This window comes from Spermophilus citellus, assembly GCF_964194105.1.
Source record: "Spermophilus citellus genome assembly, chromosome: 15".
Taxonomy (NCBI): Eukaryota; Metazoa; Chordata; class Mammalia; order Rodentia; family Sciuridae; genus Spermophilus; species Spermophilus citellus.
Window position 1 is genome coordinate 15,872,215 of NC_138195.1, and position 15,228 is coordinate 15,887,442.

The 15,228-nt window shown below is 37.1% G+C and overlaps 1 protein-coding gene across 2 annotated transcripts in view; it reads left to right on the forward strand.

Annotated features, from left to right (window-relative positions):
- The first annotated feature begins 1,963 nt into the window (after nt 1–1,963).
- Nucleotides 1,964–15,228, forward strand: part of BMS1 (BMS1 ribosome biogenesis factor) — a 45,365-nt gene continuing 32,100 nt past the window's right edge. Inside the window, exons 1-12 of one of the 2 annotated variants that reach the window (XM_081267468.1) lie at nt 1,964–2,091; nt 3,068–3,270; nt 4,179–4,369; nt 5,378–5,457; nt 7,698–7,886; nt 8,459–8,601; nt 8,701–8,822; nt 9,219–9,412; nt 10,097–10,236; nt 12,714–13,471; nt 13,688–13,789; nt 14,678–14,829. In XM_081267468.1, the coding sequence (XP_081123594.1) occupies nt 3,095–3,270; nt 4,179–4,369; nt 5,378–5,457; nt 7,698–7,886; nt 8,459–8,601; nt 8,701–8,822; nt 9,219–9,412; nt 10,097–10,236; nt 12,714–13,471; nt 13,688–13,789; nt 14,678–14,829 (2,247 nt within the window). In that variant the 5' untranslated portion in view covers nt 1,964–2,091; nt 3,068–3,094. Of the gene's footprint in view, nt 2,165–3,067; nt 3,271–4,178; nt 4,370–5,377; nt 5,458–7,697; nt 7,887–8,458; nt 8,602–8,700; nt 8,823–9,218; nt 9,413–10,096; nt 10,237–12,713; nt 13,472–13,687; nt 13,790–14,677; nt 14,830–15,228 lie in introns of both variants that reach the window. The other variant, XM_081267467.1, reaches the window with a different exon arrangement.

The window sequence follows — 15,228 nt, forward strand, 5'->3', positions numbered from 1 at the left end:
TTTTTACACTGTTGGTAAAAGTGTTAATGTAGTACAACCACTTTGGAAATCAGTATGGAGGTTCTTCAAAAGACTAAGCATGGTACCACCATATGATCCATATAGACTATACCTCAGTATTCATCCTGAAGAATTAAAGTCATCATATGTCCGTGATACATGCATACCAATGTTTATAGCAGCACAATTCACAATAGCCAAACTATGTAACCAGCCTGGGTGTCCATAACAGATTAAGATAAAGAAAGTGTGAGATATAGTCACAATGGAGTTTTATTTAGTCATAAAGAAAAATAAAATTATGTCATTTTCAGGAAAATGAATGGAACTAGAGACCATTATGTTAGGCAAAATAAGTCAGACTCAGAAGGGAGTTCTTTCATTTGGAAGCTAGAGAACAAAAAGGAAAAAGGTGGGAAATCAAAGGGAGATCAATAGAGGAAAAGGATCAAGGGGAAAGAGACAGGGAGGAAGGGGGGGTATGCTGGGGAGTGATTTTGGCCTAATTATATTGTTATATTGTGTGCATATATGAATATGTAACAAAAATCCTATCATTATGTTCAATTATAATGTACCAATAAAAATGTGAAAAATAAAAATAAATAAAAGAATTTTATTTATCCAGGGCTCCCATCTTACCAAGCAGATGATGAAGTAATGGGGAGGTGGGTGAGTTGAGGAGATATGCAAGAGACCAGTGCCGTTAATTGGCCATCAAAAATGATTGGTCATCATCAATCATTCAACTGATGCATCAGCACTGGACTTTAGGCTAGCCTGCTGGAGACAGAGAAGTTATTAAGGCAGGATGAAACAATGAACAGGAAGTAAGATCAGATTGGAGGTGCTGGTAAAGTAATAGAAATTTTGTTTCAGGGCAATAGATGAGGTAGCCTGGAAAGATAGGAGGTAGTTAGTGGTGCAGATTAGAATGCCACAGGGCTTGCAGTCCTCATATCTGTCAAGTATGATGGGATGAAGGCGGGGAGTGATAAGCTAAAGTAAGGCAGAGTACAAGAATATGCTTCCTGGGCCCAAGAAGATGTTAAAAGGATCATCTACCTGTGTACTGAAATCTCCAAGAAGAAAGAGGGAATAATGTTGGAGGAGTTAAAACATTCCAAGCTCTTCATATGTAAGGGGAGTATGTGTCATGTTAGCCTCCCCAGAACAGCACAAAGTGTAAAGTGCAGGGTGAATATATCTGTAAATGCTGAGAGTCTGACAAGCTCACTGTGAAATGAAATGGAGTATGGGGGTCTCTATTATTAGAGTGAGCCTAGTTATGTGGCACAGAATTGAGTCCCCCAGATGCACTGGTGCAATCATATTGAAAAGAAACCTTTCAAGACAAGAGGAAGATACACCCTCTGACCAAACTTTAGCTGAGACCAGGATTAAAGGGACTCAAAGACATTTCCTCAGTTAGGAATGGGTATGGCAAAGCTGTGCACAAAGACAACAGCAGAATGCTGCATTCCTTCAAGGAAAATCCTTTTTTTCCAAGGAGAAGGGCGAAGCAATTCAGGCCGGGGCCGTTTATCCTTGTTCTGAGAGTCTATCGGTCCCGGCAAAAGAGGGCAACAGATATCCAAAGAACTCGAGGAATCCTTCCCTGGCTCTGCCGTCTCTAAGGACAATGAAGTAGACGCCAATGGAGTGAAAAGTCCATTCAGTGAGTCGGCGGCTGTGGGACTCAAGGCTTTCGAAGGGTACTGACACGGTGACTAGGTGGACTAAATGTACCCACTTCCGCCTTTCGTATAGCACTGTAGCCCTGGCCTTGGTCTGGGATTCAAGCACGCGCGACATCCTCCACTGCGCACTGACACCGCCGGACTTGCGGTTCAGCCGAGTTTCGTCCGGGCGGGGGATTCGTTGGGCGGGGCGGAAAGAACGGCGCAGACGGCGCTTGCGCTCACACTCAGCCAATCACAAGACTTCCTTCCGGTATTTTCCTCTGAAATTGGTCTCTCGGTAGATATCTTTCTTCTGTTTCTTGTTTTCCACCCGAGAGCCAGCGGGTGGTGCGAATTTCCGTTTCCGGTGGCGTCCATGTGGAGCTGAGGAGTAGCAGTTGTGAACCCGGTAACCGCCGCGGGTTCGGGTCGACGAGTTTGAGGGCTCTGGGTCTCTGGGAGGATACTGAGTCGAGATCGTGGTACGGTTCCCCCGGGCAGTCTTGTGCTCTGAGGTCATTGGGGAATAGCGGAGTGAATTTGGCAAAAATCCCGGACCAGGAGGGAATGTGGCAGGGAATGGTAGTTTCGTGGCAGGATGGTCCCAGCGGCGACCTAGAGTTTATCCAGCTTAAAAAAAAAAAAAAAAAAAAGAGGGAGGGAGGAGGGAGCCCGTACAAGTAGGATAAAATTTACTTCTCTGGCAGTTAGAAAATATGCCCGTCCAGCACATGCAATTGGACGGCCAATAAAATATTTTAGACGTTTAAGTTTAAGTTAGAAATTAAAATTTTAGTTTAAGTTAGAAGACCATAAAATCAGTTGATGTCTAGGCTTGAGCTGTCCAGTATGTTAGCCACTAGCCGCATATACCTATTTAAATTCGGAATTAAATTTATTAAAATTCAGATTCTTTTTTTTTTCCAGTTTCCCTAACTATATTTTCCCATATAGTGACCTTGTGGCTTACTGTATGGGAAAATACAGATAGAGAATCTTTTCTTTCTTTTATTTATTTATTTATTTATTTAATTTTTTTTTGTGGTGCTAGGGATTGAACCCAGGCACTCTACCAACTGAGCTATATTCCCAGCCCATCTTTATACAGGAGTGGACACCTCTGATATTGACAGGACACTTAAGATGAATAAAATTTAACAAACATAAAAGGTATCCTTAGCAGAGATAACTCTTGTAATTTATGGCGTAACCAAGAGAAGTGAAATGGAGGGTGGTATTAAGTAGTTTCTGCACCTGTTGATTGAATAAATGCATCATCTTTTCATAAAGAAATATGTGGAATTAACTGCACAGGCACACCCCTGCCCACCTCCTTGCCTTCATTGTAAAATACTTCCCCCACCTTTCCATCCCATTCTGTATAGTTATTTGTGAGTTGATAAATAGCCACTATGGAGTCCAAGGATCAGAAGAAACACAGAAAGAAACACAGTGGGCCCAAAGCTGAGAAGAAAAAGAAACGGCATCTGCAGGATCTTCAACTTGGAGATGAAGATGATGCCCGGAAGAGAAACCCCAAAGCTTTTACAGTTCAGTCTGCTGTGCGGATGGCTAGATCCTTTCACAGGTATGTTTCTCTGAATTCTGATGGTGGTTCTATTTATTCTTTCTTAGGTGGTGGGAGACAGTATTTGGCTTTCTGAGCTTTGAAAGACACCTGCATGCCATGTGTCTTACTAAAACATGAGAAGCCTTTCCCATAGAAGCAGCCTTGCCTCTAGCATCTGCCCACTGTGGTTATTTTTGCCCAAGAAAAAATAATTTACAGAATTTAATTTATAGTTTTTTTCCCTAAGTTTTAACAATCTGTGATGTTATGTGCATTTCCCCCTAAAAATTTTTACTTAATTCTAAAATTGTAACATATAATACTAAAGTAGCTTTATTTAGGGAATCCTTATTGAATGCCCAGCAGTGTTTTTAAAACATTATTTAATCAAATATATCAACAGCCTTAACAGATTAAGAATTATTTTTGTCCTTAATGAATAAGAAAACAAGTTTTACCTCCTCCATCACATAACCAGTAAATACAACAGTCAAATTGATCTCCAAAACCTCTGCTTTTATTTGTTATGACGCACTGCCTCAGTGTTTATCTTTTGTTTCCTTTTAAACTATTAAATTTAACTCTTAAAACAATCAGATTTAAGATGTATTTAATTTTCAACTCACTTTACTTTTTAAAAATTTTTTAGTTGTCTGTCAGTGGATCTTTATGTGGTACTGAGAATTGAACCTAGTGCCTCACACACTTTATCACTGAGTTACAATCTCAGCTCCTCAACTCACTTTACTTTTGAAGTCATCCTGTTACATCTTTACTGAAAGCAGTTACTTTGCTTGGGGTGAGAAGTTAAGTTAACAACAAGTTAATTGTATCCATGTATTTTCTGTTCTCTCTATAAAATCTGTACTTAACAAAGTTCTAACCTTTATTATTTTGAAAGTGAATTAATTTATTTTTACAAATAGGACTCAGGATTTAAAGACCAAAAAGCATCACATTCCAGTGGTTGATCGAACTCCACTAGAGCCCCCACCAATAGTGGTAGTGGTGATGGGACCTCCAAAAGTTGGAAAGAGCACTTTGATACAGTGCCTCATTCGGAATTTTACCAGGCAAAAGTTGACTGAAATCAGAGGCCCTGTAACGATTGTGTCAGGTAGGTTTTGCTGCCATATAGCAGGGTTGTCACCTGAGTGACATACATAATCTTTTTGTTTTCTTGAGTAGAAATTGTTAAAGTAATATTGTCACATTGTATTCTTTTGTGCTGAATGATTGTAGCTTCAGAAAAGGATAGGTTCCTAGAGATAATGATATATGTGAATACCTTACCTGATTGCTCTGTTGGGTTTGCCAAGTGTTCCTTGGAAAGGCTTAGCAGGCAGAGGCAGGCTGGTCAGGTAACCATGGACATTTTTTTTTAACAGGTAGTAAGTACCACTGTGAACATGCACACCCACTTTCCCTCTTAAAACTCATTCTTGTGGAAGTGAAAGACATTTTCTTTTTCCCTTTGATACGTTGGATTGATAGTGAATTTTCCAAGTGGAAAATAAAATAGCAATGGTAGAATCTGAAGTGTCTTGCAACAATAATATAGTTAGGCCTTTTTAAAAAAATATATTTATTTTTTAGTTGTAGTTGGACACAATACCTTTATTTTATTTATTTATTTTCATGTGGTGCTGAGGATCAAACCCAGGGCCTCACATGTGCTAGGCAAGCAGTTCTACTGCTAAGCCACAACAACCCCAGCCCTAGTCAGGCCTTTTAACTGGAAAATAATCATTGTTCCATGGATTTTTCTGTTGCATTAGATTTGAGGATGTTTTAACTATAGTGATCAAGTTAAAGTAATTGGCTAAACAACAGGATCATAGTTATCATGAACTCTGTCCAGTCACAATTTTACCTATTTGAACATTTTCATTTATCTGGGTAAACTTGGTATTGTTTTAAAATTAAAGAGAGAACATGACAAATCAAGGTGGGATGTATTTTATTTTGCCAGTTTTCTCACATAAAAATGAACTTCTAGCATATTCTTATAAATGTACGTGTTATATTAATGGATACAGTTAAAGCATGATAATTAGTCAGTGAACTAGTAAATTACCTTTTCAGGATTTTTTTAAAAGTAATATGTTCATTTTTTTGCTTATAGGTAAAAAACGCAGACTCACCATTATTGAATGTGGGTGTGACATTAACATGATGATTGATCTGGCCAAAGTAGCGGATCTGGTAAGTTAATAGAGGCAGCCTGGGTTTCTGATGAAGACTTACAAAAAATGTCATAAACTATTTATCCCATGTTGAAAGGGAGAATATTTTGTGATTATTAAAACAGTAAATGTGATTGAATTAATAATTGTTATTCTAATTATTACTAATAATTATAATTATCGCTAATAATTGTTATGATAAAAATGATATGCACTTGATTAAATGCATTTTAAGATCTAAAAGCAAACCACAGAATGGGGGAAACTTTTAATGAACATAGCCAATAAAAGCTCATTAGTGTAAATATAAGTGTGTATGTGTGTGTGTACCTTTGTTCTTAGTGTTAGTGTTAGACCTTTGTTCTTAGTGATTATGGTCACATAAGTACATGGATTGCCCTAATGCAGCAGTCATAGTTTATTAATGGAAAAACTAGACATTAATAAGAATGTGGAAAACCAGCTTCAATTGTATCTGGAAAGTGATAATGTTCACTATTTATGATACTCTGTTGACTGTCTTATAAACTAGCATGATAGGATGACATGACTGTTACTCCCCCCCACCCCCAATTCAGCTCTTTCTGGAGAATTGTTTATTGACAAAGATACAGATTTTGTCCTTTCCCCTAAAATAATATTAAATACAAGTAATACAGATTTTTAAAACCAGGCCATTTTAATTTCAGAAAATTAAATAGCATCCCCATTTTGAACATGTAATGCTACCAATAGTAAAAATAAATATTTATTATCAACACAAAGTAGTGTAATTTACTAAACCTTGTGTTTTGACATGATTGAATTAGTACTTTCCTAATTAAACATGCCTATTAAAAAAGAAGCCTTTTGTGTAAAACTTGTTACGATTTTTAAAAGGATCACACATTTGGTAAAATATTCAAAAGTGTACTGTAGGATACAAACATTCATATTTTCTCTTTCTTGGCTCTGTCCCTGGTATCTTAGTTTACCTCAGAAGAGTATCTTTCCAGATACATTTAAACACATGTGTAACCTTTTATAAACAAAAATGGTAGTTTATTACATAAATTACCCTGTGCTTTGCTTCTTCATATAATGTATGTGGATATATATAATCAGTAACTTTTATAGCTCAACCTTATTCTTTTTAATGTAGTATTCCTTCTATGAATGTACCATAATTTAACCTGGGACTTATGTTGATTATTCCACTCTGGGTTGTCAGAAAGCTTCCTAAGTCATGTGGAAAAGGCCTACATAATACATGGATTTGTGTATGAACATGCATATGTGGATATTGGGGGTGTAATACAGACTTAGTTCATGCAGATGGCAGCTGAGCGACTGTTTGCTACCTTGTCTTCCTGATTTTACAACCAACTACTTGTCTTTTGGTACACTGTGGTGTCAAATGGGTGTCAGGATATTCTAATATTTGATAGCCGTCCTACCCATCTTTGCCTTGTTCCATTGTCATTGGAGAATTCTTCTTGCAGAGTCTAGTCTGGTGTGTGCAGTGGCTGTGTGCTTGCTCACAACACTTAGTAACCTGCCTTTGTGTGATTTGTGCACACAAAGATAAGCCTTGTGAATGTTAGGCACATCCCATACCACTGAGCTATACCCCCTTACCTGTTTGTGTTTTTTGATATTTTTAGTTAGCTACAAAAAGATGAGAATAAAATAGAGTCAATTTATCAATTGAAAAAAAATGATTTCTGAGTAATTGAATGATACCAGTTAACATGCAAGATAGAACTTTTCTGTTTCATACTTCCCCCCCATGAGACAATTGAAGCTGTTATCATTTTGCCCACTTTTTGGATGTTAAAGACAAGTGTTTGGCTTCCTTACAAAAAATTTCATTTCTTGAAGTCAGGATTTTTATAAAAGGGCCAAATTTGGCCCAGCTTTTTCTGAGTTCTTTCTCATAATTTGGATTTTTTGAGATGTAAATTTACGTCCTGACAGGTGTATCCAGTCAGAGGGTGCTTTCACTGTCAGAGTGCTTCCTAAGGGCCACTGAGTTGAGTCTAGTGCAGAAATCACATTTTCCTGCAAAGGGCTAAGGAATACGTATTTCATACAATTGCTATGGCTGCTATTTAACTCTGCAGTTGCAGTGCAAAAGCAACTGTAGATGGTATGTAGATGAATTAATGTGGCTATGTTCCAGTGGCACTTTAGTTATATCAACAGGTGATGGACTGAATTTGGCCTGTGGGCTATGTTTTGCTTACCCCTGCTTTGAGAAATTTTATGTTCTGTTTTTAGGTTCTCATGCTTATAGATGCCAGCTTTGGGTTTGAAATGGAAACATTTGAGTTTCTGAACATCTGTCAAGTACATGGCTTTCCTAAAATTATGGGAGTTCTTACCCACTTAGACTCCTTCAAGCATAATAAGCAACTGAAGAAGACAAAGAAGCGATTAAAACACAGATTCTGGACAGAAGTCTACCCGGTAGGAAGAGAAATTATTTGAATTAATCCTTTTAAAATATAATGAAGGGACATTAGTAAACATCTTTATAGGCTTGGCTTCCTGAGTATCCTTTATGCATCTGTACTTAGTCCCTGGAATATTTCCCTTCAGAGAATCTTTAATCTGGGCCCCTTATCATATTTCATTCGTCTCTGTTATCTGCCATAACAAGTAGTGTCTGTCTTATTTATGGGGTCATAATTTAAAGCACAGTAGAAGTTTTCCCTAATGAAGGACTAGGGACTGCAACTTTTGTCTTCCTTCTGTGACTCTTCGGTCATAGAATCCTTTTTCTGCCTGGGAGTCTCATTGTCCTCTTTTTGCCATGCCCAGATAGATGCCACTACTTGACTGGAGAGCAGTCTCTTCCTACGTATCCCTTATACAACAAGTCCTGAAGAAGCCCAGGCAGGCTCGGCAAGCATGAGGATACTGGATTGCCAGTGGTCTGCGTTCTCAGGATTTTGTCTTATTTAGGGCCTTTATTTTGGCACCATATTGACCAGAATTTAACTGAAATTTAATTTTCATATATTTTTTTTAATATTTAGGGTGCGAAACTGTTCTATCTTTCTGGAATGGTACATGGAGAATACCAGAACCAAGAGATTCACAATCTGGGCCGTTTTATTACAGTTATGAAGTTTAGGCCTCTCACATGGCAAACTTCTCATCCTTATATCTTGGCAGACAGGTAAAAATAAATGTAAACTTTTTTCCCCAGTCCATGTAATTTAAAGCTAAAAAGGTTAGTAAAACAAAACTGTAATAGTGCTTAGTTTTATTTTTCTAGGATGGAAGATTTGACAAACCCTGAAGATATCCGAACAAACATCAAATGTGACCGAAAGGTGTCTCTTTATGGTTATTTACGAGGAGCACACTTGAAAAATAAAAGCCAAGTTCACATGCCAGGTATCCTCTTTCTTGTAAAACACTATATTGTAGAACTCTTGAGATGACTTCATTTCTCATGAAAATTGAAAAATGTCCAAACAATTCTGAGCTACTTTGCCATAACCTGGGTATGCGTCAACTAGCAAATGTGTTAGTGGATGCTGGTGTCATCTAACTAGAAAGGTACAGTTCTACTATTGAATAATGCCCTTTACAGAATCCTAAGCCTTTAGACTATGGGACTGTTTTTTTTTTTTTTTTTTTTTTAAATGGTTCTAGGGCTCGAATCTAGGGCCACATGCATGCTGGGGAAGCATTCTACCACTGAGCCACGTCCCTAGCCCCAGTCTGTGGGATGTTAATACTGGTTGATTTCTAGTCAGCTGAAGTCACTTCCTGGGTTCTTTCTTCTAGGTGTAGGAGATTTTGCTGTGAGTGATGTCAGTTTCCTCCCAGATCCCTGTGCTCTTCCTGAACAGCAGAAGAAGCGCTGTTTAAATGAAAAGGAGAAGCTGGTTTATGCACCTCTTTCTGGAGTTGGGGGTGTGCTGTATGACAAAGATGCTGTCTATGTTGACCTTGGTGGCAGCCATGGTTTTCAAGCATTGGTAAGAGGAGTCTTTACTCTGAACTCTTTCATTCTTTCTGAGCTGCTTTTTTTTATGATAGTAATTAATGTATTTTGTTTTTATTTGTTGAAGCTTCTTCTCCTTATCCACACTTGTAATAAAGGTCCAAATGCATATTTTAAATATGTAGAAGAACATCAGGCAGTTTCAGACTAAGCAGAAAGGAAGAATCCTGACTTCCTATGGGCCAGTGTGGCACCTCTATACAAACAAATGTGTTTTTCCTCTCTTTTTGGTGTTTTTCTCATTCAGAATGATCTGGTTCTGTTTTTTTGAGATTTTATTTTTAGTTTCAAAATGGGATTTTTGTTGGGTTAAGCTAGTGCTTTCAGCCAGGCATGGTGGCACAAACCTGTAATCCCAGGGACTTGGGAGGCTAAGACAGGAGGATTGCAAGTTCTAAGCCAGCCTTAGCAAAAAGCAAGGCACTAAACTCAGTGAGACCCTGTCTCTAAATAAAATACAAATAATAGTACTGGGGATGTGGCTCAGAGGTTGAGTGACGCTGAGTTAAACCTCTGGTGTCCCCCCCATCCTCCCACCCCAGGCAAATAAAGAACAGTGCTTCAGAAGGACCTACGGTAACTATTTAGATGATATACTCTATGAACTTAGAAAATTTTAATGAAGGTGGGAATTAATTTCAAGTGTTATCTTTGACAGGAGGAGGCAGGACCCACCAGTGAATTGGTTCAAAGTCTTATCACAACACATTCCACTATTGATGCCAAGATGGCTTTAAGCAAAGTGACACTTTTTTCTGATTCTAAACCTCTGGGGTCAGAGGAAATAGATAAACAAGGGTAAGCCTACTTTTTCTAGTTTTAATTATAACAATTATATTACCCGTCATTCTGCAATCATAACAGTTTTTGTTTTGGTGAGATTCAATCCAGGTTATTTTGTTTTGCTTTGTATGTGTGTGGTTTTTCAGGTACAAGACATCACATGGAAGTATTTTCTCAAAATGAAATTCAGGATTTATTTTCAACAGAAAGAATCAGAATACTCATGAAATACCACAAAGTCTTTTCTGTAGTTTTCTTTTAGAGACCTGAGTTCACTTAGCTTTCTTTTGGTGACTAAAATTCTAGAGCAGAATCAGGGAGCTTATTCATGTGCTATTCAGAGCCACACATTTTGTCTCTGAATGTTTTGCTTTTGTTGCATTGTATCTTTGTAAATGAGGTCCCCTAATGTTATGGCTCATTTGAATTATTCTTTAGACCCGGTAAGGAATTTATATACCTTCAAACATAGTGGGTATTTGCTAAACATTGGTTTTGTTGTATTGATTTATGCCTTTAATTAATCTGAAAGTGATTGAGATTATCTAGTATATTATTTGTTCTAGTGTGTATAACTATTTAGCATCTATTAATACCTGGCAGATTAAAAAGTGTTCACTAAGCCAATTTGGAAAGCAGTATGGAGATTCCTTGGAAAGCTGGGAATGGAACCACCATTTAACCCAGCTATTCCCATTCTCGGACTATACCCAAAAGACCTAAAAAGAGCATACCACAGGGACACAGCCACATCAATGTTTATAGCAGCACAATTCACAATAGCTAGAATGTGGAACCAACCTAGATGCCCTTCAATAGATGAATGGATTAAAAAAATTTGGCATTTATACACAATGGAATATTACTCAGCACTGAAAAATAACAAGATAATGGCATTTGCAGGCAAATGGATGGCATTAGAGCGGATTATGCTAAGTGAAGTTAGCCAATCCCTAAAAAACAAATGCCAAATGTCTTCTCTGATATAAGGGGGGTGACTCAAAATGGGATAGGGAGGAAGAGCATGAGAAGACTACCACTAAATAGGGAAGAGAGATGGGAGGGAAAAAGAGGGAGAAGGGGAGTTGCACGGAAGATGGAAGGAGAACCTCATTGTTACACAGAATACATATATGATGTTGTGATGAGAAAAAGAAAGAAAAAGTGTGTCACATTAGATTGGATAGAGAGAAAGGATGGGAGAGGAGGGGAGGAGTAGGTGGGATAGGAAGGGCAGCAGAATAGACTATGATTGATGTATGTACATTCCATGTATGTATTATATGTCAAAATACATTCTGCTGTCATGTATGACTAAAAAAAATAAAAATAAATTGTATGGTTAAAAAAAAGTTCACTAAAACATCATTGTTATTATCTGTTGTAATTAACTGTTTTCATTTTTGTGTATTATTTTTGTCATCCATGTTTGTATGGGTGCTGTTTTTTAGCATATAGTTATAATACATGTAAATTTTTATCTCTATATCCCAAATATTTCCTTGTTTATATAGTCTTGGTACAGTCATCGTTTTGTTACTATTGGTGTATTTTGACTTACTTATGGTGTGATTTAAATTGGTGTTTATTCATAGTTTTATATGTAGTACTACATTAAATAGCTTCATATAGTTTTTATTTTTTTCTGTGGTTTTAGCATGTTAATGATTCTGTACCAGTTACAGCATAGGTCATTTGAAAATGGCAATTTTCTTAATCTGTTATTCTTTTACATATATTTGCTGACATTCTTTAACAAAAAGCTTTTACTTCTTACTTTATTTCACTGTCACTGTTGATTAATGAACTCTTGTTTTTATTTCATGTGCTACTGTTTTATTGCTGTCATTATTCTTTCCAGTGCCTATGTTATTAATAGATTAGATCACAGGAGCATTCAGTCTGTCTCTGCTGTCCTTTTGGCACATCCCGATTAGTCTTTGAGCGTGTCTTGCTTTCTGATACAAAAAGATGAACTAGGCTAATTTTGTTCTCCTTGGACCTGGAATCAGCTATTTCCTTAAGGAGCATCTGTATCTCACTTAGAAATATATCAGTCTTTCAAAAGATCTACTAAATACTAACTTCTGTTTGAACACATTTTCTAAAAATTTAAATAAATAAATACATATATATATGTGTGTGTGTGTGTTATAACAATTTAATAAAATTTAGTTTGTACGCATAATTACATGTTATATTGTGTGTGTCTATATATATATATGTATGTATATGTACACACATAGAGGTTTAAAAAGGTTATCTCTTTTTTCCTTCCATAAGTTCTTTATAAGTGTGTTGTTAGAAAACTGTTCATGAGTTTGTTTATTAGCTATTCCAATGTTTATCAAATCATTTTTTCCTATGCTGTGTCATCTTAAACTTTTCCTTAACATTTTATATTTAATTGTATTTTTATTGGCTTTCTTATCATTTCTAGATTAGTCAATTACTGTACAAATTGTTATTTTGTATTTACTTGGTAATTATAGGCTGTGGATGCCAAAAGAGGAAAAGCAAATGGATGTGAAGACTGGTCGAGTGCGTCGCAAAGCTGTTTTTGGAGATAAAGAAGATGAGTCTGGAGATAGTGATGATGAAGATGATGAAATGTCTGAAAGTGACAGGTCAGAGAATGGCTCTAGTGATAGTGAAACAGAAGAGGAGAAAGATGATACTGAAATGACTAAGTATATGACTATTAAGGGTATCAAAAGGCAGAAACTTGAGCAGGAGGAAGACAGTGAGGTGGATTTGCCAGCATTTGCTGATAGTGATGATGACCTCGAGAGGAGCTCAGGGGAAGAAGGGGAAGCAGAGGAAGCTGATGAGAGCAGTGAAGAAGACTCTTCTGCAGAAGAAGAGAGGGATGTTTTAGAATCGAAGGCTGTTGGAGAAGGTGGTGAAGCAAGACTATTGCCAGATACTCATGGCAGTGACCATTTGACTCTAGAGAAGTCTTCACCAATTAAAAAAGCAGCCCTCACCACTTCTGATTCTGGTCATTGCACAGCTGAAGAGGCATTTCCTTCTGAAGATGTATCTGAAGAAAGCTCCTTACTCAGTTCAGAGGAGGAAAACCCAGAAAATGAAGGGGCTATTAGGGAAAAGCTTGGAAAACCTTTGCAAGTGGGCAGTGGGCAGAAACTGGAGTCTGAGAACATAATTGATGAGACCAGTGATATTGAAGATTTACTTAAAGAGGATGATGATTACAAGGAAGAAAATAACTATTCCATTGAAACTTCAGGTAAATAACTGTTTCATGATAACTTCAAACATGCTTAAATTTAATTGCTTTTTGAGACTTGGCACTTAAAATTGTTGCTGTCAGTAGAATAATAATACTGTTTGGAGATTTTGTTAACTGTTCAGATGTTATGGGGTTTACAATGAATAAGTTGTGAACTTGAAGCAGCAAGGACAAGTATACAGATGTAACTGGATATTGACATTGACCTTTTAGGTGCCCTAAAGTGGAAAGAAGACCTTTCCAGGAAGGCAGCAGAGGCCTTTCTAAGGCAGCAACAAGCAACTCCAAACCTTCGAAAACTTATTTATGGGGCAGGTAAAGAACTGTGATTCAGAGCTACAATATTTTATTTTCTTAGATTATTTCTGAAGTGAGGATAAGGGAATTTGTTCATAATTCTTGGCTGTCACATTTTATATTTGGCAGATGTTTTTAATAATTACCTCATGAAGACCACAAACTGGTCATACAAAATAGATTGATAGGTTTGCCATAAAAATTATATTGGGGATACAGTCCATTTTATCATTTTATAAAGTGCTTCATGAGAAGTTTTGTGTAGAATATAATGCCAGGTAAATATTTCTGCCAGTAAATTTTTTTTTCCTTAGACTGAGAATCTTATGTAATGCATTCTGTTCTTCCTTTTGCCCTTCTTCTCTGATTGTGTTTTGTTAAACTTGTATGTTATTTTTGGAAAAAATAATGCAGAAACAAATATAAAGTGGTGAGATTTACATTGTGCTTCCCCGTTGCTACATGATTGGACATTGGGCTTGGAGTATTGAATTGGAGAGTTGGTGTTTACTGAGTTTGATTTAGATTTTCTTTAAGGACTTTTAGTGACTAGAAACTCAACATTCCTCCCCAAAACTCTTCCATAATAATTTAAAGCTCGCCTTTAATTTCCTTTCTTTTCCCCAACCCCCCTAGTATTCCCACTCCTCAATGGTCTATTTGCTGCTGCCTTGTAGGAGAGAAGAGTCCTCCAAATATGGAGTGTGGTGGTTTCCTGGGCTTTTCTTCATTTGTGACTGTCCTACTCTTGGTAGCTGATTGACTCAGGGCCACCACCTTACCTACCATAAACAGGGATTCCCAGTTCCCTGATTTCTGAGATGTATGTCCTAACTGGTTGAAGATTCTGAGTCCTCTAGAGGTGAAGTGTTTGTTCTTACCTTTTCCTCTTGGTGGTCTCTTTAGTAATACAGGATAATGAAGATGAAGATACCCGAGAAGAGCTTGGAGGGTTGTTTCGTGTCAGCCAGCCTGACAGAGGGTGTAAACATAAGGCTGATTCTTTGGACTGTTCCAAATTTCTTGTGGAGGCACCCCATGATTGGGATTTAGAGGAGGTAAGGCTGAGTAATTATGTTTAATTTAGGAAAGAATTAGGATTACTTAAGGTATAGCTGGGTGGCAGATCACTTGCCTAGCATCTGTGAGGCCCTTGTTTGATTTCTAACACCACACACACACACACACACACACACACACACACACACACAACCAGTAAAACAAAACAAATTATAATGAAAGAATAAGGAATTTGTCCTAGAAGAGCATTATCTGATTTTAGTATTGCTTATCTGTTGTTGGTGTCTTACTTTTATGAGTTAAAACAGGTCATTTTTAAAAATATTATAGTAGATATTTTATACATTCTGAGTGATTACATAAGTACTGAATTTAGTTAACGTTTGTCATAGAGAAAAGGAAAATGTTCAACTTACAGTGTGAATAGTAACATTACT